We start from the raw sequence: 25,960 nt of genomic DNA, 5'->3' as shown, positions 1-25,960 counted from the left end.
CCAAAAAAATCACAAGCCTTCTATGAGCATTCTTATTTCCGTTTAGAAAATTACAACCAGCTTTAAGTAGAAAGCTTAAATCTTTGTAAAAAAAAAATTTAAAACATCACCCTTGTCAAAAAATTGGTTAGCGACAAGATCGAATAAAAATAATTTAGACCGAAGATTATATTACACTTCGGAAAACTTTCCACCTCTTTACCACGTTTGAAAAAAATCTGCAACATCTTCAAAAACAGTAGTTGCAATAAATGAGCAAACACACAAATTTCAAAAAACAAATCCAAAAAGAAGCCTACCATTATATAAAAAAAAAAAAAAAAAAAAAAAATTTGAAAAGAGAAAAGGTTCCTTGGAAATTTTTTTAAAAGTCTCTGATATGTCATATTTTAAACACTATTATATAGCTATTCATAAATAAATGGCTTTAGAGCGCTTTTTCTTTTCTTTAAAATCTGCGGGATCAGCTAACCGTCTGAATCTTCAGAGTTATCTTCTTCATGAAATACCTCATCAGCAAGGTCTGGGAGTGGAAAACGAAGTATAGCTGCAACTCCAGACAAGTTTCCTAGTTCTAAAGAAAAAATATGTTTAAAAGAAAAAATATGTTTAAAAGACCAGTATTTTGTTTTGAAGAAGTCACTTAATTTAAAGGTACCTTTTATTTTTTGTTGTATTTTGTGCCTGTTAGTTTTTATTTTGTTTAAAAAAAATAACTCAAACTTTTATATAAACAAATAATTATATACATACGTATCTAAGTAAATATATAATCAGATATTAACTCACGTTCTCCAGAAACATGTAGACTGGAAAATATCCTAATGAAAGACCAAATTTTAATAAATATTTCCAGTTGACAATCTAATAGTAAAATATATTATTGGTTTAAAAACTGAATAAAAAATATTAACCACAAAACATACTTCACTTCACCATTATTATTGGCCACACTCTCTACTAACTGCACATATCGCTTGCGTGTAGCTAAATCATGTGACCTAAAAACAATTTTAAAGATCAATTCACTTTTGAGATTAGAGTTATTCTTTTAACATTGTTTCTTTTAAAATGAAAACTTGTTGCTTAAAAACCTGTTACCGTCACAAACCTAAACAGCGCATCGCTAACCATTAATGTTTCAATAGCAGCCATATCATTTGCTTTCTCAACGTGATCGATCCTTCAGAGAAATGTTTTACATGAAAATTAAAGAATTTAAAAAAGATTAAAGTAAATGTTTATTTAAAAAAAAAAAAAAAACAGTCAAAAAAAATTCCATGTACCTTTTGTATTCACAAATGTTTCAAAAATATTTAGAACTTAAAGAAAAAATTTAAAATCCTGAATTAAGCTAAAACTTTAAAGATAAGGTTGGTGGAGAATTTGTACAGATCAATTGAAATTAATGAGAAATTCATAACTTCAGCTTTAGGGCATTATCACACAAACTAAATCTGTTGTGATATATTTAATTACAAAATTTCTTTGCAATTGCAAACAAAAGAAAGTTGTTTAATTAGTTCAAATTATTTACTAACACAAGCAGAAAATTTAGAACTTATCCTTTAAGATTATTTTTTAAGACATTAACAAAATAATTGTTTCTTGTAGACAAGTATGAATTTCTCACCCGTAAAAAGCTCGCGCTGGTTCATTGGACAACATTGCATGAAATGATTCAAGTGCCCTAACCTCATTAGCAGCCTAAATAGTATTGAAATATTGGCTATAAACAAAAACTAAATTTTATCCAAACGACGACACACACACATTACTAAATCTTCAAATAACTTCAAAAGGGAAAGAATTCTTTTACCTTGGTATTACTTAATTTAGAAGAAACAGATGGATCAGCTAACACTTCTACAAAAAAAATACAATTGAATATCCAAATGTAACTTTTATTACTTTGACACATAGAGACCTTTTAAATACCTTAATATAACATGCCTTAATGGGTAAGTTTGAAACCTACCTTGAAGCGAATGTTTGAAACCAGAAGAAGAATGAACCTGTAAACAAAGAAACAAAATTAGAGACCAATAAATAATCACAAACAATAAAATAAAACAGTGATTATTAACTTACACACACAAACTTTGACCGATTTTCTATGATGACTTTTTGGTCGAGTTTAATAGCTTGTGCAAACATATAGTCATAAAATTGATCCTAAATTGATTAAGAACAAAAAATCTAAAAAAATCTAAACCCAAAAATCCTAAAAAAGTTTATTTATTTCACTTTGTTTAAAGAAACATATATAAATGAAGAATACAGAATGAAGATTTAATTAACAAAGGAAGATTCATTTTCTTAAAACAATTCTTAAAATAAAACAAAATAAAAGAATGGTCTTTACAACTAAGCACAAGAGTACCTTAACAAAACCAGGACTTGCAACCAGTATACATTTTAAAACTAAACAAACAAAATAATATTAGAAGAGAAGAAAGATAAAAATAGTCTGCAGGTATTATAGAAAGACATAAAACAATCTAGCATTCTTACCATCAAAGTTGAAATGCCGTAAAACAGCTTGGATAATTTGATCGTAAAACTTTAATAGACCCTGTTATTTTGATAGAAATGTTATCAAGAATTAGAAAGGAAGAAGGTAATGCTATTAGCATTTGAAACTTTTTTTCGTTATTTGAACAGCTATTTTTAATTTATTTCTTAAACTTAAAAAAACCTTGTTATTTGATTGAATAACAACTTAAATTACCTTATCATGTTGTGAACAATCCCCTTTGCGCTTTCTTGGGATATTTACCTCAATTTTTGCACGTACAATTGTCATACTGGATAAAATCAAACACACATGTGCAATGCCTTCCTGCATTACTATAGCTCCAAGGTCTGCTTGCTTAGTTGCATCACATGCATTATCTAAGATCCATGAGTAAAACTTAATTACTAACAAGCAACAAAAATATCAACAAGAACCAATCAGAACTCTTTAACAGGACTCAACAAACCCATGTATACTTTGCATATATAAAAAACAAATCTAATGTTGACATGTTATTTTATCTTAGTTAAAAATGCCTTTTAACTTTATACTTAGTTTAATAATACTTTTTGTTTAAGGGTTTTTGAAGCTACTGTAATGCAATCCTAGCATTTTGAAATGTTTCTAATTTGTCGGCTTTTTTCTGCAGAAGCTTGAAAAACCATTCTTTTTTTTTTTTTATAATTTCATCCAAACACTGCAAAAATTTTTTATTAGACTTAATTTAAATATTTACAGTAGTATTTTTCCTTGCAATCCTAATTTTTGAAAAATAAGATAGTAAGGAAAAATATTTTTATCATGCAAATGCTAATAATCATTTTTGAATATACTTGGTTTGCTAATAAATATTTTATATATTTCCATAAAAGATTCTATTGTTTTTTTAAAAAAACCATTTCTTATTCTATAAAACATTTCTTGGTTATGCTCTTAAGCATAATTTTACAAAATTTTATATTGAATTTTTTTTTTTCCCTAATTTTAATTCACCTGTTATTTGTTGACCAACTTAATAAAGTTAACAAAAAACTACCATATAGTGATTATTTCTCTACAAAAAATCTTAGTACAGATTAAAACACAGCACAAAACAAAGAAAACCTATTCTCTCGATAGCAACAATATCCCACTTGTCTTTTTTCAGAACAAACTTTCTATTTAATTCAAGATCAATTGTATGATATTGACCCATCTAAATTGATACAATAAAAATTAAAAAAACAATTGACTTTTCTGTAAAACCTTGTTGAGTATTTGAACAATTTTTATTAAACAGAAAAAAAAAAGAAGTGATTTTTGATATAACTTTAAAAAATAACTAAAAAGTTCAATTAGTTTTTACAGTATAAAGAGCATCTGCAAACCAAAAGAGAAGTAACTGTAAAAACAACGTACCTTAACATATTGGTTCTCTTCTATATTCCTTCCTTTGACCCTTAGCACACAGGCTTGAGCATCAAAATCTGTTGTCTCAACTTGGAGAGTTAAAGTTGTCCGAACTTTATTACTTGACGTACTGCCAGTCGCTGACTCAGTTTGCACACGCCTACGTAAAAAAACTTTTTATTTAAAAATCGTTTGTAAATTTTTTGTGTTTTTTGTGTTTTTCACAAACCTAATTTAAACTTTAAATAAAAAGTGTTATTTAAAATTTTTATAAGGTTAGTTACCAGTCTTTAATAAATAGAAAAAAGGTATTACCGAATGGTTGTTGATCTTAATTGATCATTTGGTGCAATTAGGTTAAAAGCATGCCACATATCTTCAGCTTCTTCAGGAAGAAGTGTAACATGGCTTAAGAACAAAAAATAAATACAAAAAGTATGCTACGAAAAACTAAAAATTTTTAAAAATCCTAATATATTTAATCTTACACTTTTTAAACAGATTTCATTTCTTAAATTCAAACTTATACTTGATAATTCAAACTTACACTTGATAATTCAAACTTATACTTTATAAGTATGAATTTAAGAAACAAAACTTGTTTAACAGTGTAAATTTAATCTTTTTTTCTTGACATGTACTTCTTTCAGGATGTGCTTGAGCTGTTGTACTTATCTTCTTTCAGGAATGCTATTACAGGGGATAGCATACCAAAGCATAACAAGAGATTACATTTGGAGGATGATTCACAAAAATGATTTACACTATTAGGGCAAACCTCAAAAAACTTACCTTTAAGACTTAGTCATTTTTAAATTATTTTAATGTAGTCATTTTTATATTATTTTAATGTAAGTTTGAAAGGAAAATATTTTTATGCTTTTGGGGTATTTTCTGAGGTATTAGCTATTTTTATACTTCCAAGGTATAATAATCATTAGACACACTCCCCAAACTATGTTTTAGAACTAGGTTCATGACATTTTTTTTTTTTTTTTACCTTTAGATTCTAACTCTAGAACATTTAGAGTCTGCAAAAAAAGTTCATTCTCCTCCTCAAACCATGATAGGCAACCCAAAAAAATATTTTTCCATAGGGAAACACGGGTTCTTGTTTTTATCTATTGGTCTTACAAATCTCGCAGAACAATACAAGTGTCTAAAACTAAAGCTTAAATGCATAATTTAAATTCTATACAAATAGAAAATGCATTAAAATTTTGAAAAAAATCCAGAAACATAATTACTAGAGAGGAGTCCTTTAGCACAATGAATTAGTCTAATTTATATTCCGTGCCTGTTGTTTATTTTGGATATAGTGAATTTTCATTACATTTTGTTGCTATTGATTTGTGTGTAGAATACTAATTAGATTGCTTTGCCCTTTCAGATATAGAAATTTAATAAAGCAAATTTGCACCAACTTCCAGCTTTAATATGCACAGTATGTTAATGAAAAGTACTGCTTCTCCCTGGGCTTGACAAAGTCTACAGTTTTCTACACCATCAACCACTATGAGACTCACTCAACCGCAATCAACTAAAATCTGAATGTCTAATAAGCAGGTTAAGTACTGAGACAAATAGCTGTATGCCAGAATTATTTGTAAGAAGCTCCATCTTTCACTCTACAAACACCAGAAAAACCAACATCTTACTCCAGCTAGAAAAACTACCAAGGTCATTTAATCAAAGAATTTTCTGTAATGTCTTACATTGACTTACAGTTTTGAGGTTGTTTTTAATGATGAAAAACACTTCTCTGTTCAGTAGATAATCCAACTGCCAAAACTTCAAGGCCCTCAGGAAGTGAACAATTGTAGCAAATTAGTCATTCACTTTGCTCATACTGAAAAATACAAAACTCTACAAAAAATACAAAACAAGCTAAGAAGGAAGTTACGTTTAACAGTTAGGTAATGATTGAGCAAAGCTCCACTATAAGTTAGCTTTTGGGGACAAGTCTTTATAAGTAGGTCTGTAGCTCAAGAGAAACCTTACAAATAGGCCTGTAGGTCAAAAGAAACCCAGATCAGGTAGATCACTTTATTAGATATGATTAGAATAAGATCAATAATCACTCTTTTAAAACACAAATATAATTAAGAGAGCTCAGGTGTTTAAATTCTTAATTTGATTAAAAATATCTTAAAAAATTATCTTCTTGCTAATAGTAATTATTGACATTCAGATTTTAAAAATGTGATTTTCCAAATAGATTATCAGGGATTTTGTATGTAAGAGGACATAAAATTGCAAGTTTTTTGACAATATTGTGATTTTTGTAGGAAAAAATGGATACTAATGATACTTTTATATATTATCATTTTATGTAATTAAAAAGGATATCAGAATTTTTAAATAAGGAAATATAAAAAAATCATCTTAACTCCTTTCTGCATGGAGTATCATATATGAAACAATTTGAATTTAAGGATAGTATGGTTTTACGTGCTAAGATTTTAAAAATATATTTTAATGGGAATTATTGTTGATAATTTACTTCCATGTTTAAACATGAAAATAGTTGACATGGTGAAGTGAACATTAGCTAATTTAGGTAGTTTTTTTATGTATACTTAAACCTGCTTAAGAACGTGCTAATACAAAAAAAAAAATCATAGTTTAAAGATGATTTTTATAAAACACTTTGATTAAAAACAAAAAATTCAAAATTGATTAAGAAATTTTACTTTTTTTTTTTTTAGATTTTTCTTTTCAGAAACACCTTCATAATAGCAGATAACCATAACTTAAATATGTTGCAGATAGCCTATAATGCTTGTTCACATGGTTAGTATTAACATTTTAGGTGTCACACTAACTCTACATCTCCTAACAACTCTCAAATATAAAAATTTCCAAAAATGGTTTACATTGGAATTTATGCAGTTTACACAAATAAAAAACCATTTTTAGAAGTATCTAAATTTAAAAGGTAAAAAGCAAAAGAAATGAAAATTGAATGAGAATAGTTTTAAATCATATTCAGCTAAAAATGTTTTTAATCACATTCAGCTAAAAACTATGAAAACCTTTTTTATACTTCCACATTTTTATTTTATTACTGAATAATTCTAGGAAATTTTGTAAAAAATCTTTTTAAACCTCTGAAACCAACATTGTCATTAGATATATATCATATCTGATAATAATGTAGGTTAATTATCAGATATATGATATATATCTGATAATTAACATATATATATATATATATATATATATATATATATATATATATATATATATATATATATATATATATATATATATATATATATATATATATATATATATAATTAGACTTTTATATCATTATTACTTTTTATATATTACTCAATTAGATTTTTTTTGTGATGGGTCACAGGTGACCCAATGGGCCTCAGAGGGTTAAATAGCATCATAATCTTTTTAACTAAATGTCTAATTTTTAGCTTTTTAGAAGTTATAAAAGAAAAACATCACAATAGAAGTAAAATATATATTTATTCAACTTTATATATTTTTTGCAATTACTGTATAACTCATGCAATATTTTATGATCAGCCCAGATAGAAATCTACAAATAATCACAGAAAAAAAATCTTAAAATTTTCGTTATTAAAAAATTCTCAAAATTAACAAAGCTTTTTTTAAGCATCTGCAACTGCATATGACAATATGATTATGTTCAATCATCCATGATAAAAACACAACTTTGATTTGTCAATATATCATTATTTTAATTTTTAAGTCAATTACATTTTAACAATTGACTTTAAAAATAAAAAGCTACCTAAAAATTTGCCAGCAAACACATATCAAACTTCTAAGATCAAATTTCTGGTTTGATAATAAATACGTACCCAGCACCATTTTTCTCGAAAGAACGATTAAGAAGCTTCATAATAACAAAATCAAATTCTGAAACAGTGAAATTTTTTCTTTCTCCATAATATTCGATTCATTTGTAGAGTTATTTAACAAAACAATACCCCAAATAACAAATGTTAATTAGCTCTTCAGCGAGTGTGCTGAAAATCAATACACGGTTGCCATTTTGTTATGCAAGGATGCGATTTTAGGCAGACTAAGTTCACAGCTTGGACGGGCGATATAAAAAATTTTGTATCTATGGAAACAAAAAATTTACCATTCATTACCTCTTATGCGTTACTTTCTATATCACATTTTCCATTAACAAGTATTTTAAGGGATTACAGTTACAGTTGTTGTTAAGCATGGAAGTTCCATAACAGTTGTCTTCACTAAGTCCGGTTTTTTGGATTCTCTTCAAAAATATTTTTTTTTTTTGGAATTCCGTTTGAACAGCAACAAAAGCAACATAAAAAAAGGAATCAACTCCTTTGAGATTCGATTCAAGTTTGACACGTTTAATTTTTTCTTTTAATTGCAAAAAAATTGTTTCAAAAAATGTAAACACTAACGGATCTAAGTGTTAATTTCCCGGATCGCTACCACAGAGAAATCGTGGTATTTGGAAAAATTTTTATAATATATTTAACGCATTTTAAAAACACATATTCATTAAGCAAAAAGTGAACTGAAAAAAGGTTGTTTTGTAATTTTTAAAATTTATGAGAAATCATATAACTAAGTAACTTTAGAAAGAAAAATGAGAAATACTAAAATACGTATAAACCCAAATTTATTGATGGTGTTTAGTAATTGTATCTATTAATAAACGTTTTGTAATATTAAATTGGAATTTATCAGTGAATTCATTCAAATTAGTGCCCTAAATATTTTTACTTGCAGTTGTGAAATAGAGATAGGGACAAGAACTTGTCCCTGTACCTTTGTCAACACATCACTCTCTAACGCGTATTTTATTTTGAATATTTCAAAGCAAATTTAAATGAAGAATGGAATCATGATTTATTAAACTCAAGCGCTTAATAAATTACCTGCACTGATTTTGAAGAACTAAAAACTTCCAATACTTTAATTTTTACAAACCCTAACCTTTAGGAACCATAGCAAAACATTCAGGTGCTCCAAAATGCTTCATTTGCGTAAGAAAAATTAAAGCATTTTTTTCACTTCGAATTTTTTATTTCCATTATTCCAATATGGTGTCAGTTGCTTCTGATCCGATTTCTACATTAATTTTCAAATAACCATAAATGGAAAAATGTCAGTATGGTAAATTATCAGCAGTTAAATGTCAGAACGGTGATATTGCAATTTAAATTCATTTGAAACAAATTTCTACTTGCAACAACTAAACATTTGCATTTTCCTAAATTTCGCCCTCAACTCAAACTGCACAGAAATATAAATCTTGAAACAAACGATACACAGCTGATTTTACATTATCGCGCTTATAACTTTATTGCATAAAATTGGTCATTGGAACTTAAAGGACAAAAACTGTGAAACTTGGAAATGTTCTAACCAATCCTTCCACTCGCAGATTTTGGTAACGAAGCAGCGGTTTTTTATGTCAAAAAAGCATTTTTCGGGTTTTATGCCGACGTAGTGTTAAGCAAATAATCGCCATTTATGCTGTAAAAGCTTTTGGCGGTTTACTAAACTTGTATGTGGGTCTCGCATTATCGTGCTGGAACATTAATTTTCTGATCAATTCCCGCTTTTTCTTTTTGAGAGAATTATTCAATTTGCCCTATTGATCGCTGTACAATCCAGAACTAGTTGTGGTAAGGTCCGGTAGAAGCTCAAAATAAAAACGATCCCTTTGAAACCCCACCAATCAGATAGCATAACCTTTTTTTGGGGTAAATATTGGTCTTCGAAGTGGTTTGCGTTGGTTTATCTTTTTTAACCCATGATCTCTAGCGCTTAACATATTTTAAAAACATTTCTCGTCGCCAGTTATCATTCAAAAATGGATTTTTTTCCTTGACGTTTGAGAAGCACAGTTGTTAATGCGACAAAGCAAATTTCGTTCTATAAGAACACTTGACCACGAAGGTCGAATCCGACAAATTTAACCTCTTAGCAATCTTACGGAGTTGTTATTCGGCGGTTTGCATCTATAAATGCCACTATTTTGTCTTCATTGGCTTCAACAGGCGAGAACAGAAAACAGAACGTGGTGCATTTCTACCTTTTTGACAGTAAAAGAGTGAAATATGCCAAAAATGATGCTTTTGGTTTTCCATCTTTGCTAGAACACCAAACAAAAACTATTGCAAAGAATCAAACAAATTTTTCAACGTAGTCTTGCTTATATCAGTTGTCAAAATATATAATGATTATGCGGTATAAGTTGGCTGTGAAAAATATAATTAGGTCATCTGTTGGGTAAATCGAAATTACTTTCCGAACAACCCGATTGGTAAATTTATTCGTCAAAGCCAAAATATTAAAAACACGATTATCAATGCTAAATTTCCTAGACTCAATGTTTTAAGCTTTATGAGCTGTAATATCAAAATCTCATAATTTTGAATTTAATTTGAAGGGAAAAAAAAAAAAAATTGCATACATATTTTGCATACGTTTTTTTTCTATTTATTGGATTGTAATAAAAATATTTATATTAGTCATACAAAGATTTTGGACAAGTGTTTTTTTTTTCCAAATAACTTTTAGAATTAACGAACTCTGACACAACAACATTCCAGAATTCTTTAACACCAAGTGCTTTAATTATTTAGATTGAGAAGGCCTATGCTTGCTTGAAAACAAAGTGGCTACAGAAATAAATGTTCAAATAATTTATATAACGATCTATAACCCTTCTCCCGAAATGCGGCCAAAAATCAACCGAAACAAGCAACTTAACGATATTGCAAAAAAATGAGAAGTTTCAAACTAAATTTAATAAAATTTAATGAAGATTGTTTAATAACATACTAAGTTTAACAAAAAAAAACTTATGGGCCATTAAAGAAAAAGATTATTACTATTAACTTGACATTTTGTGCATTTAGGCTACTTTTGAATAAAGCAGTCAAATCCAATTGACAAGATTTTCGGATTAATGCAAAACGTTTAAAGACTTTTTCTAAATTTAGAAACATTTGCCAGATTTTAATCTTAATTTATGACGACACAAAACGTTCGAGCGATTTTTTACGTAGCAATAAAACCAAACGACCAAAATATTCAAAACGCGGGTATAGATTCGTTAAGACTTAACACTTTAAGTTTAAATGCCACAAAATGCCGAAAGGCTCTTCACGGTAACTTCACAGATATACGATAATTTTTTATGTAAACGCTTAGGGTTTTTATTTTGAGTCAAGAGATCAGAGGTTACAGTTAAAAATTGTCTTTATAATTCCCTGAAGTAATCGCGTGCATTCGTGTAAATGCGCTTAAGTCTAGTTTTTAAATTTTAGCCCCAAAAATAAACCCCGTTTTAATGTAAAAAAAAATCTGAATTTCACATTCACGATAAACTTTCCGCATGTTTTTTGCTCATAATCTATAACCCGACGTGTAAATTTATGTGACGTTTGTTGAAATCAGCTTTATCACTACACGGCAACCAATTTAGAGTTGCATAATGGGAGGTGTTGTTTTGTTTTTTATTAGTTATTTTTTTATCAGTCAAAAATTACATTTTACACTTTATTTATTGAAAAAAAATTTTATTACTATTAATTTTTTTAAAAATATATTTAAAATTATATATACATTTTAAGGACAAATAAGTAGAATGCTTTTTATATACCCCCTTGTGACTTAAAAAAGATGGCAGATAACAATTCAAAACAAAAAGAGCAATCTCATCTAAATCTAAAACGTTTTAACATTTAAAAAATCTGTAAACTTGTCGGTTATTAAGCTTCTTAAAAATTCAGTAGCCGAAAAGTTTACAGATTTCTTTATTAGTCTACATTACTGATGCATAAAATTACTATTGATATTCAGTTTTTTTAACATTTAGTTTGATAAAGTATGTTATCAAACAAAGTCTTAAAGTAAATATAGTATATACACTTGTTGCAAAAACATGTTTTGATACCTGATACTCTACTCCATTTAAGTTTTTATATATAAATCTTTGATGATTCTACAGCCCAAAAAAAATAAACTACTCATCCAAATCCTAAGTATTAATGCTAATATGTAATAATAGCGATATTATTATATATTTGCATTAATTTTAATAATAATAGCGAAACTATTGCTATTATTAGAAATCCTGTTAGAAGTGATAGTAATAGTAGCAATAATAATAAAAGCAAGAATAATCTAGTTAATAATAATAACAAAATAGTGTCTCATAAGTATCATGACCTAATGTTATGTTACTCATTTACATTGATAACTAAAGCAGTATTCTGATAACTTTTTTGAACTTTTTTCTTTTGAAACTTTTCTTTTACCTCCTAGAACAATATTGGGTTAATAATATGATTTGAACTAAAAGAATGTCTCAGAATGTAAGCATAAAGAAGAAAGCTCCACCTCCTGTACCTATAAAACCTCAAACATTTCCAAGCTTTAAAAAGGAAAAAGAAAAAAAAACTATTGAGCCAAAGGAAAACAGAGATCTCATTTGCAATTCCTTAAAAAATCAAGCTTATAGTTTAGATGCAGACATTTTAAAAAGAAGTACAATAACTTCAAATGAGGAAACTAATGTATTAACTAAACAAACTGTAAAGCTGGAACACAAGGGAATAACAGAAGGAATTTTAACCAAAGCAAAAAACCTTGCTCATTACCCAGTTGATTTAGAAAATTATCAGCTACAACCTAGAAAAAAGGTCTGTTTTTCACCTGATACTAATAAAGAAGATGTGACATTTAGTCTAACAGAAGTTAGTAGCATGAAGCAAAGTGGCTTAGATGATACTCTAGATTTTTCATCTAGTGAAGATAATAATCTACAATCAACAAAGGTTCAAGATTTAAAAGATGAGCTTCAAGATTTGCCATTGCCACCTCCACCATTATTAGTTGAGGTACTGATCAAATAACTTTTAATTTTGATTGCTTAGACATTGCTAAACTTTTTTGCAATCTTATTGTAGACTCTAGTCTAAAATTACTTAAGTCAGCAAGTAATTATTTAAGAAAAATAATTTTAAAATTTTTTTAGAAAAAAACCAAATAAATACAAAGCATAATTTGGTTTTAGCACTTAGGTGTTTAATTTTCTTCTATAAATTGATTTTGCTTAGTAATCCTTGTATCTTTTCAATATTTACATAGCTTTTTTTAGGCTTTTTTTAACTTGATTGGTATATTATACAGAATTATGGAATAATATTACTATTACTTATATCAAATAATAATATTTTCTTGTTTTTCAGAGTAATGATGGTTACAACAATTTTTTTTGTGGTTAGTTATTTTACTTTCATTATTTTGCCTGCAGAGATTTTTAATCTGAAATGAAAATAAAAGGTTTATAAGAATTTATGTCCTAGTACAATAAATGCAGCAAAAATAAAATAATATAAATAGTAAAAGCTAATAAAAAAAGTTATTGCAAGCCACAGTGTGCAATAATTGTTTTATTAATGACTGTTAATTTTTTTTATTACTTAGATTCAGGACCTCCATCTCCTATAGAAAGTTTAACTTCAGAGATAGACTTAATAATACCACCACCACCCCTCTCTGACAACAACATGAGTGAAAATTATGAATCTTCATCTGATGAAGAATTCAGCATTAATGATGCTCTAATCTTAGAAAATGCTTCCAAGGAAAAGCAAAAACCAGACTTTAAAATCATTAAAAGCTCTATTGAAACTGTTTCTACACCAGGAGTTCTAAAAAAGTCAGATTTTGCTTATGGTACTGAAGATGAAGATTCTATCAGCTCTGATTATAGTACTGATGATGAGATTAATGCTGATTCTGATTTTTATGATAAGCAATTAAGTATCAACATCTCACAAGATAAGTCAAATTTAAAAAGTATATGTAACATTCCAAAGGTATGTGTGGAAGAACTGCAGCATAAAATTGAGGGAAAACTAATGAAAAAGGAGATTTCAAACAACAATAAAATAGCATCTGAAACCCACCATGACAACAAAAATCAGCAACAATCTGATTTTTTTCATCCTAATACATCCCCGAGTGAAAAGTATGAAGATTTGTTTCCAACTGGGGATATTGACTCTGGTCGTGGTCTGTCTCCAGAATTTTTGGACATTGATTGTAATTCTAGGACTAAAAATAATACTTTGAATGCTAAAAATAACACATCAGACAAAGTTAAAAATAACTCATCAGACAAAGTTAAAAATAACTCATCAGACAAAGTTAAAAATAACTCACCAGACAAAGTTAAGTCTCTTAATATTTCTAATACAACATCTGGGTCACTTTTTGCTTCAAATTCAAATCAACTAAATGAAACTTGGTCTTCCAGTAGTATAAGCTCTGATAGTGATGATAATAACAGTGAATCACTTCCAAAAGTGAAAGTAAATATTAGAGAAATGCTACTCAAACATATGAAAACTTTGGATTCTGACTTAGATGATTCGGAAAATTTTGTGATCTCAAAAAGGTTTTTTCTTTTATATGGGTTTTAATTTATTATATTTCAGACCTTTCTTATTTAATAAACTTTAGTTTAGAGTTACTTTTAAGATCTTTTTTTTTTAAAGGGATAAATTAAAAGAAGAATATGGCATATCATCAGATGCAGAGGTATAAACTTCTGGGGTTCTCAATTTTATTAAACTTTTTTACATTTCTTTTAAGCTTTCATCAAAAAGTTTTTATTTTAAGGTTGTTAGTATATTATGGTATGCTACCTTACTTCGTTTTGTGTCTTTGTTTTAAACCAAAAAGCTAAATTAAAATGGGAGTTTATACGAAAAAATAATGTTAACAAAATGTTTTATAGAAGAATGTTTTCAATATTTTTTAAAAATTTTATTATTTCAATGTTTCAAATATTCCAAAATAATGCTGTTTAAAAAATTTGGCAATTTTTCTGCTGTTTGGTCTGTTTTACATACTTTTTTTTTGAAAATTTTTGTTCAGGTTGAAACTCGTCTCAATGATGTTGATGTTTGTGATTGGACAATATCTGATGTTTCAGAGTGGCTGGAAATAATTGGTCTGAACCATTTAAAAAAAGTTTTTAGAGGTAATGTTTTTATATTTATCAGAAAATGTAAATCATCAATAGATCAATCAATTCAATTATCATTTCGTATTATCTTCTTGTAGAAAGACGCAGACAAAATTTTTTGGGACTTTTTTTAGATCACAGGATCAATGGCAAAATGCTTTCTGATATCAACCTACAATTACTAGGTATCCTTTTTTATGCAAGTTTAAAAGATTTATCTTTTAAATTTTTTAACTACAGTTTATATACAACATTAATGTTGTTGTAATTATTATTTGATCATAACCTTCATGATCATGACCTTTTAAAAGTAAAATACCTCATTTATCTTAAAATTTTGAATACATTTAAAATACAATTTTGAAAATATTTTTAATAAATAAAGTGTAAATAGAAATAAAATTCTCTTTATCTAATCTGTTTTATTTTATCTTAGATTCTATGGCTATTCAATCTGAGGATGATAGAGAATTGATTTTATCTGAGATTTATGCTCTTCAAAACACTGCTGACAATGATTTAGAAGTGTCAATATTAGGTAAGTCTTTAAAAAGAAATCTTCTGGTTTACATAAAAAAGATTTATGATAACATTTTAAAGTGATTTTACTCATGAATCGATTAGTCCATTGATCAATAGAACTCAGCTACGCAATAATACTGTCTAATAATAAATAATACTGTCTTATAAAACTCTGATTTGTTGAATGAATTTCTTACATGATACATTTTAAATATCAAGTTTTCTCTTAAATTAAGACTGTGTTGGAATTAAACTTCAGTCAATTTTTCTCTTCTCGTTTTGAAAGTGTTTGCAATTACTCTGCTTTTTTTTTTTTTTGTATTCAGTAATGATTTTAACAGGTTTTAAAGCAACTTTGTGATAGAAATTATGTTAGAAATAAAATAGTTTGCAGAATTATTAGCAATCTTTCGAAATTATGGTTTAGACTACAACTGCCAAAGTTTACTTTTTAGATGCTTTAGATAATGCCACTGGTGAAGATCGTCAAAAGATGTTGTCTCTTATTCAAGCTCTTCAAACACCATCTGCTGAAGCTTACATTACCAGCTTTCCATCTCAGTCTTCAAGTGTATCACCACAGTCTGTCCTAAATGTTGCAACTTTAAGCAATCCTGAACAAGATATCATCGAAAAAAAACCTCCTGTTAGTATTGAAAATAAAGATATCAAAGATGATAAAGTTCCTAGTGAAAAAAAAGTGGTAGAAAATACTTTTTGTTTTTATTTCATTTCTATATTTGTTTTTTTGATATTCTAATTAATATTTTTGCTTTAAAATCAAATTTTAAATAAATTGTTAATGTATGCTAATTTTAAAGAAATTGATGTATGCTAATTCCTTCTAAGCAAGTTTAACGATATGTAAAAACTCGTATGAGCATTTTTTCCAAAAAAGTGATAATTGAGTGCAAATTTACTAGGCACTTTTTGTATACATGCCCATTAGGATTTTTTTTTTGAGAAAGTTTATCTTGAATGGGAAAAACTGGTTTGTGTTGTGTTCTCTTACTTTTTTTTTTTTTTTTATTTCTATTAAGACTATTTGGACTGGTTTGGATGAAAAGGCAAATAAAAAGAAGAAGAAAAGAAAAGGGTGAATAAATTCAATGTAGTTGCTTGTTATATGTGATGGTGTAAAATAAAAAGTTTATAATAAGTCGTTTAAAATAAATTACGAATAAAATATTTTCCAAAAATTTTAAAGATTAACTTATGGTTTACAAATAAAATATTCAACTTTTCTTCATACACCTCCACACAATTTCATGTCGTTATAGTTTATTACTTAAACAAGCTGCTGTGTTTTGAATATAAAGGTTTTGAAAATTTAAACTTTTTTTTTTGAATAAACAGAAGATTTGCATGAATTTGCTTGCATCATCATAACATTCTAAAATTTCTTTAAAGCTTCTTTGCATCATTTCGATGGAGGCGAGAAAAGAAACCAAAATCTGCAATAGTTGAAGCCTCTTTGTCTATGCTGTTACAAGCAAGTCCTCAGGTAGGTTTATAAATATGATTTCATGGCTGCGGTTTTTTAATGTAAACATTTCAAAAGATAAAAATATAAGATAATGTTAAATTGAAAATCACAAAATTGTTGAAATAATTTTGATATTTGCTTCATTTATTACACGTTTGTTATTTTTGTGTGTTTATATTTAAGCTTAAAGATTACATTATCTATTTTCTCAAAATGAGTTAAACCAGATTTTTATTCAATTATCACATTCTGTTAAAAAATTAGTTAATTTGAATTAATTGCTTAAAGTTGCAACATCTAGGACAGACTGCTTTTGATATGGGAAATTTCTATAAAGAGTTGTTTAACATTGTATAAATAGCTGTGATAATGCAAAGTGTAAATTTCCATTACTACAGCTAATAAATAACAACCATCATAAGAGACCAACTTTGGCTGCCTGTCTATCAATGCAGGTTTGAACAGAAAAAAAAATCTAAGTATTACATGTGCAATAATTTTTCTAAAATATGGCGTTAAAGAGTCATGCATCTATTCCACAGTTTACTTCTAACTTGTTAGTGATATGAAGTGAATGCAATAAATTTTCTAGGTTTGAACAGAATTTTTTGAATTTATTGTTATGAAGTTTAAGAAGCTTAAGTAAATATTTTTGAATTCTTCTTGTTTTCTCATTATATTTAGGTCTTCTTTGTATGAAATAGAATATTTTTTCCACAAAATTTTTATTTTCCATGATTTCAAGGATATGTCCTAATTAGATCAATAAAAAAAAAACTCTTTTAGGTCCTTCAGCAGGTGAAAAATTTTGAGGTGATGTCTGTGATATTTGATAAAGTGTTCAGTATAGTTAGGAGTGCTTTTCTTAATCAATGGGTTACATTCTTGGATTTTTAAGCAAAGTGCAATTATAACAGTTCTGATTGATTAAATTTTGTTAACTGAAAAAAATGTTCAGAATTTTCAAACTTTTGAATGCATTACTTTATGTCTTTGGCATCAAACAGTTTAATGAATTTTTCTCTCATGATGAAATCATTGACATATTTTCTGGCCGCCTGCTTAAAATGCTCTGAGTGAAAACCTAAAATTACTTTAATGATTGAAAAATTATGAGTGCATTTTCTTTATATAAATTTATTAGCAGTAATATTGAGTTTTCTGTTTCTCTTAGCTAATATTTAAAAATAATTATGTATATATATATATAAGCAATTTTGTTATTTTGTTTTGCAAATTCATGCTCTGGGATCCTTTTGATTTAATAAATACTTTTTGTTGTAGGGTATGATAAAACTTTTTTATCGAACGTCTTCAGATTGCAAAGTATATGATGTCAGTTTATTGATATCTCTTATTACAACTTCTTGTGAAGTTTGCAAAATGGCTTTGGAAGCACTTGATCTGCTAGAAGATTATAAAACGTTTTTTATTCTGATTGGCAGAAAAGACGGAAAAGGTTGTGAGAAATTTTTTTCACCTTTTATTATTATTGTTGTTGTTGACGTTGTTCTTATTGTTGCTGTAGTTATTGTTGGTGCTGTTGTTGTTGTTTTATTACTATTATTATTGTTGTTCTTGTTGTTGCTGTTGTTGTTATCATTACTATTATTATTAATTACTTTTGTTATTATCATTATTTACAAAGTTAATCAAAAAAATGTATTTCATAAGCAAAATATACCTCTAGATGAGAATATAATACTTGGCCCAGAAGAATGTCCTTTGATGATACAATGTAAATGGCAAGATATGATAACCTACCAGTTTGAACTCAAGCAAAATGTTGATGGTTATATTACAGTAAGTTGCTTCTATGGCTTCTGAATCTTGTTTTAAATTAACAAGTTTCCTTTGTATTGTTTCAGTACTACTATGTTATTTAGATTAACAAAGAAGACATTGATCAACAAGAGATGGTAACAGTTCGACTTGGAGTTAGCTTTAGCACAAATTCAAGTGATATTATACCTGTTCTTTTAAAGAAGTTTAAAGAAAAAGACAAACCAAGTTCATATAAACTTCAGTTATTTGATGAAGGTACAATTTAGCACTAATTGGTTTATTCTCTGTTTCTTCAGTTTGACAAAAAAAGATTTAAAAAATCAAGTTTTTTTATTCAGGAAATTTTATTATGGACACAATCTCTCTATTGAGTCTACCTTTACATGGGCATAAGTTTCACAGATTCAAGCTCGTGAACATCTCTGGTGAAGTAAAAGAGGTTTTGAAATTTGCTTAATATTGATAATCCTCATTTAGTGAATTTTAATTTTTGTTAACATTGCAGCCATCATGTTGTCATTTTTTTTCTTTTATTTAGAAGGAGTTGAAACACACAGAGTTAAATGAACTCCGAGCCAAAACATTATCTTTGGAGAAACGAATGACCACCTTAACAGCTGATAATACAGAAGTAAATGCAGCCAATTTAAAGCTTTCTAATCAAAAACAGGTATTTTGTTGCTTACATGTTTAATGCCTGGTTAAACATTTTTCATTCTTAAAATACTAGTTATATAATAGCTATGAAGTATTTATATAGTTATATATAACACAAATATTTCTTAAAAGTTTTAGCAATACATTAAGGCAAAAATAACTTCCATGGTGTGGCCTAACAAAGTCCTATGCTTTAAGAAAGTCCTAATTTAAGGAATGACAAATTTTGTATATATAAAATAAACATTTGGGGAAAAAAACTTAGTTATTTTAACTAGATATCTAATTAGTAAAAATAACTAAATTTTTTTTCAATTCAATTGTTTGTTCAAAATTTTTTATTTATCAAACTAAGAATTTCTTAAAGCAAGTTAGGTCACACCACGGTTCAATTGTTTTTTTCATTTTGTTGTATAAATTTTATTTTTTTTATTTTTTATTTTTTTTTTTTTTTTTTTTTTTTTTCAGGAACTGCAGACTCTTGTTGAACAACTTCAAGAAGAAATGCACTCGAAAAATATTGAAATTAAAAAACTGCAAGATAAAGTCGCTGAAAAGGTGGTAATTAATTTTCTGGCACAAAATTGAATCCTTTTACTTTTCTAAAAAGAGGTTTCCAGAAAATGACAATAATTATTTATTTACTGGGATCAAATTTAACTTGATTCTTTAAAATTTTGATAAAAGATATTAGATTTTATATTTTGTTTTATTTTGTTGGTGACAGCGACAAAATAAAACAATAGTTTTAAATCCTCAAACAAAATATTTTTATGCTATTGTCAGACTTCACAAATGATAAGTGAAAATAATGAGAAAGTAGAAAATCACAGCTTCAGACAGAAGATAAATGAACAGCGAGTTCATTTAGAACACAATGAAGAAAGAATCAGGACTTTAAAAGAAGCAAAGGATACCTTGGAAAAAGAATTGACTAGTTTACAAGAAAAGTTCAGTTTTATGGAGCATTCAAATGCTGTAAGTTTTGAAATAGGTTTCTTTATTCATCGAGTGAATGAGGTGAACATTTATTGCAATTTTTAAAGTGATTGTACAATTTTAGATTTATACATAATGTAATAATATGTTAAGGAACTCTCTGAACGATGTAAAGAACTTGAGCAAGTATGCAAAAACCGGAAGGAAGCTGATAATAATAGTAGTAAGCAAATTGAAAAACTGGCAAGTGAGAACAAGGTTTGTTAAAAACTTTTTGTTGAAAATGCAAAGAAAAATTATTTTGTTCCAAATATAAGTAATGATTTTTTTTAAAACTAGGAATGCTTAAAAACCATAAAAGTTCTTGAAGAAAAGTTAAATGAAGCAGAATACAAATGTTCCCAGTTTCTCAACCAAGAAATAGAGTCTACAGAGTATGAGGTATTTTTTAGGATCTGAGGGAAATTTTTTAAAAAATATAATACTTTTTTTTTTTTTAACAACAATTTTAAGAAAAATTGTCAAAAAAAAAAATTGAAAGTTAAATTGTGTTCATGTATAATTCTGATTGTTTAAGACCTAGAACATGTTTTTCCATTTTATTTTATTTTAATGTTTTTTTATTTTATTTATTTATTTATTTATTTTGATGAAAAATATTTATAATTTCACTCAGGATATTCTAACACAGAATGAGGCTTTAGAACACAGCAACATTGAAAAAGATTCTAAGATCCTTGAACTAGAGTACTCCATTCAAAAGAAAGAGAGAGTGAGGAGTTTTTAATTTGAAAAAAAAATTAAATATCAGAACTTTAAATCATTTTTTTGGGTGAATTAGAATATTTAATTACTTATTTTTTCAATCAGTTTTTTCTTTCCAGTTTTAAAAAGTTATTATGTTAGGCAGCTTATTTAATTACATAGGAGTTTCGAGAAATGGAAGATCAATTAGAAGATGAAGTAAGAAAGAGGAAAAGAGAGAATGAAGAAAGAGAAGATCTTGAAAAAAACAAACAAGTAAGTTTAATCTTTTATTTTAATTTAAAAAATATTTTAAAATCAAATATTAATACTTCGTTTATGTTTGATTATGTATAATTATAAAATTTATGTTTTAAAATTATCAAAGAAAATTATTATACAGAATTGGTAAACAATATTATTTATATTTGCTGGAGCTTTTTAACTGATTATAGTTTTTATCACAACAGGAACTGCAGGCAAAAATAGAAGAGCTTAAAAAGCAGTTGAATGAGAAAGAGAAATTAATACTATCAATGAAAAATCAAATGATCAAGCAAGAAAAAGTGGGTCACTTTTTGTGTGTGTTTTTGTGGGTATGCACATGTTTAGTTGTATCAATATTAATATTCTCATTTTTAAGAAATTAACAAAACAAAGAACTATGACAGAAATGGAGAGAAGTGGTAAAGAAGATCAATTTCAAGAAGTTAAGCGACAGTACCAAGAGCAGCAATTGGTTTTTTTTTCTATCTCTTTGTTTAAACTAATCAAAATTTTGATTGTGTATTTAACCTATTGTATTTAAAGACTTATTGATCCAATTTTGCAAATCCAGAGTTGTTTACGTTTTAGTTGCACTAGATCACAGGTATGTTAATGGTACTTGTTCATACAGTTTTTAAAAGTTGTGTTAAATTTTTTTTCAATGACAGGTCCTAGAAGCAAAAGTAGAATCACTTCAAAAACAACTCGTTGAAAAATCACTTTCCAACAAAAAATATGAGTTTGCTTGTAGCAAAGAGAAAGAGGTTTTTTTCTTGTATTTTAGTTTTTGTACGCCATTTATGCTCATCAAAGTATTGTTAAAATGCAATTTTTTAAATACACATTGTTTTAATTTTTAGAGTTTAGAAGTTTTAGTGAAAGACCTTGAGCGTAAGCTATCTGCAAAAGATGTTATCATTGAGAGGTTAGAGAGCAAAGTGGCAAAGCATGATATGGTATGTAATATATTTAAAGGTTTCAATTAATTTAATCCAACTAATGTTTATAGCAACATTAAGTATAATCAAGTCATTTTATTGTTATTACAAATTACTCGCATTGCTTGCTTTTGTTACTGTTTGAAAAAAAATAAAATAAATCAAAAAGTTTTTTTTGAGACTTCAATATTGTATTTAAAATTTTTAGAATTTTTTCAATCATTTTTTATTTTTTTATTTATTTACTCAAATGTAAGAGTAATTAAAAAGAAAAATTAAATTAAAAAATGTTTCATTTAACATTTATGGTAATAAAGTTAAAGGGGAGCCTAGGGGGTGTTTTATCATTTTGTGCCCAGGGGGGTTTTATCCATAGCAAAGTTTAATCAGTCCTACAAAGTAATAGAAACTGTAGACTCTTTTTTTTCTAGAATTTTTTACCTTTTTATTCAAAGTTTTCATGTTACATTTTACATTTAGTGGTTTCTATATTTAGACAGTTGTTGAGAAGATTCAAGACCAGAATGAGCTAGTGAAAAGTAAAGAAGAACAGATTCATATATTGGAGTTAGAATACGCTCGGATGGAAAATGTTTGTAGTGCTTTTTTTTCTTCTTTATTTTTTAATATTCTTAAACAAAATCACTAAGTACAAAATAAATAACGCTTAAAGCAATATGTTTTTTATATTTATAATAGTTATAAATAAATATAAACATTTATAATAATTTACTCACAAATATTATTAGAAATATTGATGCAACAAAAAAGTTTTTCTTTTTTTCTTGCATCAATAAAAAAAAACTTTTATATTTTTTATATTTCTTATATAACTTATATACATCTTATATACATCTTCAATATTTCCAATTGTTTATTGGAATTGTAATTATATATCCATATTTGGCAAATATGTTTTTTTAATTAACTTCAAAATTTTATATCTGCGATATTTTTATTTTTATTTAGGAGTATACAGGAAATTTGCGCGAGTCAACAAACACCATACGATTAAAAGATGCTGCCATTGTGAAACTTGAAACTAAAATTAAAAAGTTAGAGCAGGTGAGATGGTCTTAATTCTTTTATCTGCTGCAAAAACGTCTGTCATTATGTACATTTTTACCATTTTTGAAAAGTTTTTGACAAAGGTTTCTTCTAGTTTTGTTGTTAAGGAACATATCTTACTTGTGGTTAGAGGATTATGAATGATAGAGAGTATAGTTTCAAGCTTTGATTGGCGTAATTCTTTTTACAATAAAAATACAATACAATAGTCCAGAATTGACTAAACTGGTTCAGAATTTAAACAATTTTAGCATAAACATTGATACAGTTTTTTGTGTAAAATATGTCAGCTAATGAAGTGTGCATTTTTCTTATTATAATTTCATACTTTCATTAGAGTAATCGAGAAAATGGACTTAAGATTGAAAAATATCTTGCTGATAAGAAGAAGCTCTTGCATCAAGTAACTGCAGATCGTGAGAAAGATTTGAAGGTAGGTTAATTTAAAAAGTGTGTTGTTTTTTCTCAATCTCTCTCTATAAGGAAGCAGTCTATAGAATCATAATGCTCCGTATGCTTTCTATGTATTTATTTATTATGTCATATTATCGTCTATTTCTAATCCAAGAAAGGTTTTTGAGAAGTGGAAAGTGCATCAATTTTTTTAGCGTTATAAATAAACTTTTAAGTTCTTTAATGGTTCTCAAAGACGACGCTGTGTATTGCGTATGCTTACCCTCATTTAGCAAATATGTTTATATGTTGTTGACTGTGTACAGAAAGAAAGTGCTCACACTAAAACTTTAGGGTGTTATTAGGGTGTTAGGGTGTTATAATACTTGTGATAATCGACAGGATTTTAACTTTTTCATTTGTTGCATAAAAAAGTTAAAAAACAAGTATCAAAGTTAAAACATTAAAAAATGAAAGTAGTGAGTTTAAAAAATTCTAACAAATAAGTTTTTAAATATTGCTAGTTGAAATAGAATGGTTTTCAAAATTTTGTTAAAATAGCATTGTGTTTTTTCTACGACTTCTTTAGGATTGGAAAAATCGTCAACGTGAATGGGAAGAAAAACTTGTAGAGAAAGATAGAAGCTTGAAGGAGCTAACGCAAAAACATTCAGAAATGCAAGTACGCAGTTTTATTTGTAGTTTTTTTTTTTTTCTTTTTCTTTTTTTTTTTTTTTTTTTTTTCTGCAGATTTAACTTTCGTATTTTTTTTTTTTTTTTTATCAAAAAAAGGTTATTTTTGAAAACCGTGCAAAGAAGCGTGAAAAAGAATACAAGAAGCAAAAGTATCTTCTGGAGCACATTTTGGAAATGGTAAATTTAAAAGCACCATCTCTACTAATTGATTTACAAAATTATGTTGTTCCCGACCGAAAGGCGTCAGTTGGGTAAGGGAATTGAGAAGTATTGTTATTTCATGACTCAACCTTAAATTGAATTTAAAATCCCAAATTGTTTTAAAAGATCTTCGTTGTATTTGTCTCTTGTTTTATGTCTTGGTGAATAGAGTGAATTATGTTTGCCTCTGTTGTAGTAATAAAAATATATCCTCAAGCGCAATCAAAGATGAGTGGTGTTGATGGTGTTGAAGGACAATTTCAAGATGCCGGTAGAATCCTGGCAAACTGATGAATAGCGCTAATCACCAGGAGTCCAAAACATCAGCTAATCACTAAAATCACCTGTTACCAAATTTTTCAGGAAAGATGCATGTACTCTCGGGGTCTCAAAATATCAATTCTTGCCATCCTTCGCTCTCCTTCCTCCGTCTATTTTACCCCCTATTATTACTCGAGAGTTACCATAAATGTGGAATTGTGAAAATTTGTTATCTTTGTTTTTAAACTTTAGCTATTACAGCATAATTTATGTAAATATAAAAATGGATATACATATTACAGCATAATTTATGCAAATATAATAAATGGATATACATATTACAGTGAGAGAGAGGTAATTAAATATATGTAGATACGTAATAACATAAGTAATATATTTAACTATTTGGATACAAAAATGTAACAATTTGTTAAAAGAGTTTTCGAAAAAAACTTTGTCAAAACAACTTAATGAGCGAGTTTTTTTCACGATTGATTTTGACCAGTAAGTCCCAAGTAGGTTTTTCTGGCTGTATCTGGTTCAAAGCGATTAAGGTTGCTACAATTGCGCCGTACTTCAAAAATGTCGTTAAACTAAAAAGTGTTGTTATTTTCATTATAGGATAAGCACCAATAGACAATGGACTCGACATTCTTACCATTCATTGTAAGACAGCGGTCTTACAATGAATGGTAAGAATGTCGAGTCCATTGTCAAAAATGAAAGAAGTAAGAACGTAGAAAACGAAATTTAAATTTCCGGTTGTAACCATTTTCTCATAACGGTTATCTGACTTCTTTGTGAGCTGGTAACTTTTTATCTGGAAAAAGGATAAAGAGTTGCAACATTGTAATATACAATACAATAGATTGCATAGAGTATATTTTAAAGAGTTACAGTATAGGTATATTGTAACAATTTTATTGTTACTATATAGGTAATATGGGTAAATTGTAATCCCTAAAGCGCGTACTTTTTGAGCTCTTTTTATTACAAACATTTAATTTATGAACAGGATTTGGTAAAAAAAAATTTTTTTTTAAATTTTTGTATTTTCATTTCAACATTATACT

The 25,960-nt window shown here is 27.4% G+C and overlaps 2 protein-coding genes across 6 annotated transcripts; one reads left to right on the top strand and one right to left on the bottom strand.

Annotated features, from left to right (window-relative positions):
* Positions 1 to 18: 18 nt before the first annotated feature.
* On the bottom strand, positions 19 to 7,975 carry LOC145193746 (protein pelota homolog). Of its 4 annotated transcripts, none has more exons than XR_016445520.1 (15): positions 7,753 to 7,975; positions 4,223 to 4,315; positions 3,917 to 4,067; positions 3,623 to 3,713; positions 2,732 to 2,895; positions 2,515 to 2,575; positions 2,384 to 2,424; positions 2,092 to 2,175; positions 1,979 to 2,015; positions 1,820 to 1,866; positions 1,634 to 1,707; positions 1,102 to 1,183; positions 927 to 1,001; positions 790 to 821; positions 19 to 574 (listed from the first exon to the last, which is right to left on the bottom strand). XR_016445520.1 is itself a non-coding variant. In XM_080071254.2 (15 exons), the coding sequence occupies exons 1-15, from the start codon at positions 7,791 to 7,793 to the stop codon at positions 468 to 470; spliced, it is 1,170 nt and encodes a 389-aa protein (XP_079927380.2). In that variant the 5' UTR covers positions 7,794 to 7,975; the 3' UTR covers positions 19 to 467. The 4 variants fall into 4 exon arrangements, 2 of the variants coding, with proteins under 2 accessions (XP_079927380.2, XP_079927379.2); XR_013847927.2 differs by having other exon boundaries at positions 7,683 to 7,953; XM_080071254.2 differs by having other exon boundaries at positions 1,112 to 1,183.
* A 3,599-nt stretch (positions 7,976 to 11,574) lies between these two features.
* Positions 11,575 to 25,358, top strand: LOC145194468 (uncharacterized). Of its 2 annotated transcripts, none has more exons than XM_090068443.1 (31): positions 11,575 to 12,792; positions 13,144 to 13,174; positions 13,382 to 14,357; positions 14,458 to 14,500; positions 14,840 to 14,945; positions 15,065 to 15,115; positions 15,367 to 15,468; positions 15,908 to 16,155; positions 16,493 to 16,548; positions 16,863 to 16,956; positions 18,223 to 18,397; positions 18,629 to 18,741; positions 18,825 to 18,978; positions 19,062 to 19,162; positions 19,262 to 19,393; positions 19,849 to 19,938; positions 20,167 to 20,358; positions 20,473 to 20,577; positions 20,659 to 20,760; positions 20,996 to 21,091; positions 21,247 to 21,339; positions 21,534 to 21,629; positions 21,707 to 21,802; positions 21,999 to 22,094; positions 22,191 to 22,286; positions 22,765 to 22,860; positions 23,238 to 23,333; positions 23,674 to 23,769; positions 24,319 to 24,411; positions 24,522 to 24,676; positions 24,823 to 25,358. In XM_090068443.1, exons 1-31 carry the CDS (start codon positions 12,256 to 12,258, stop codon positions 24,866 to 24,868), a joined length of 4,563 nt encoding a protein of 1,520 aa, XP_089924569.1. In that variant the 5' UTR covers positions 11,575 to 12,255; the 3' UTR covers positions 24,869 to 25,358. The 2 variants fall into 2 exon arrangements, with proteins under 2 accessions (XP_089924569.1, XP_089924570.1); XM_090068444.1 differs by having other exon boundaries at positions 12,216 to 12,792; positions 19,265 to 19,393.
* The last annotated feature ends 602 nt before the right edge of the window (positions 25,359 to 25,960 follow it).

Source organism: Hydra viridissima, unplaced genomic scaffold (genome assembly GCF_058129835.1).
Source record: "Hydra viridissima isolate aposymbiotic clone 2 unplaced genomic scaffold, HvirCarnegie_v1 scaffold_12, whole genome shotgun sequence".
Lineage (NCBI taxonomy): Eukaryota > Metazoa > Cnidaria > Hydrozoa > Anthoathecata > Hydridae > Hydra > Hydra viridissima.
Note: the sequence above shows the minus strand (reverse complement) of the source record. Positions and strands in the feature narration are given on the sequence as shown.

Coding starts and splice junctions, on each gene's coding strand:
- LOC145194468 (XM_090068443.1), top strand. CDS start 12,256: ATGTCTCAGAATGTAAGCATAAAGAAGAAAGCTCCACCTCCTGTACCT. Junction 15,116..15,366: donor TATCAACCTACAATTACTAG/GTATCCTTTTTT, acceptor ATTTTATCTTAG/ATTCTATGGCTATTCAATCT. Junction 21,630..21,706: donor AAATGATCAAGCAAGAAAAA/GTGGGTCACTTT, acceptor CTCATTTTTAAG/AAATTAACAAAACAAAGAAC.
- LOC145193746 (XM_080071253.2), bottom strand. CDS start 7,762: ATGGTGCTGGGTACGTATTTATTATCAAACCAGAAATTTGATCTTAGA. Junction 1,867..1,978: donor TTTCAAACATTCGCTTCAAG/GTAGGTTTCAAA, acceptor TTTTTTTTGTAG/AAGTGTTAGCTGATCCATCT. Junction 822..926: donor AATAATAATGGTGAAGTGAA/GTATGTTTTGTG, acceptor GTCTTTCATTAG/GATATTTTCCAGTCTACATG.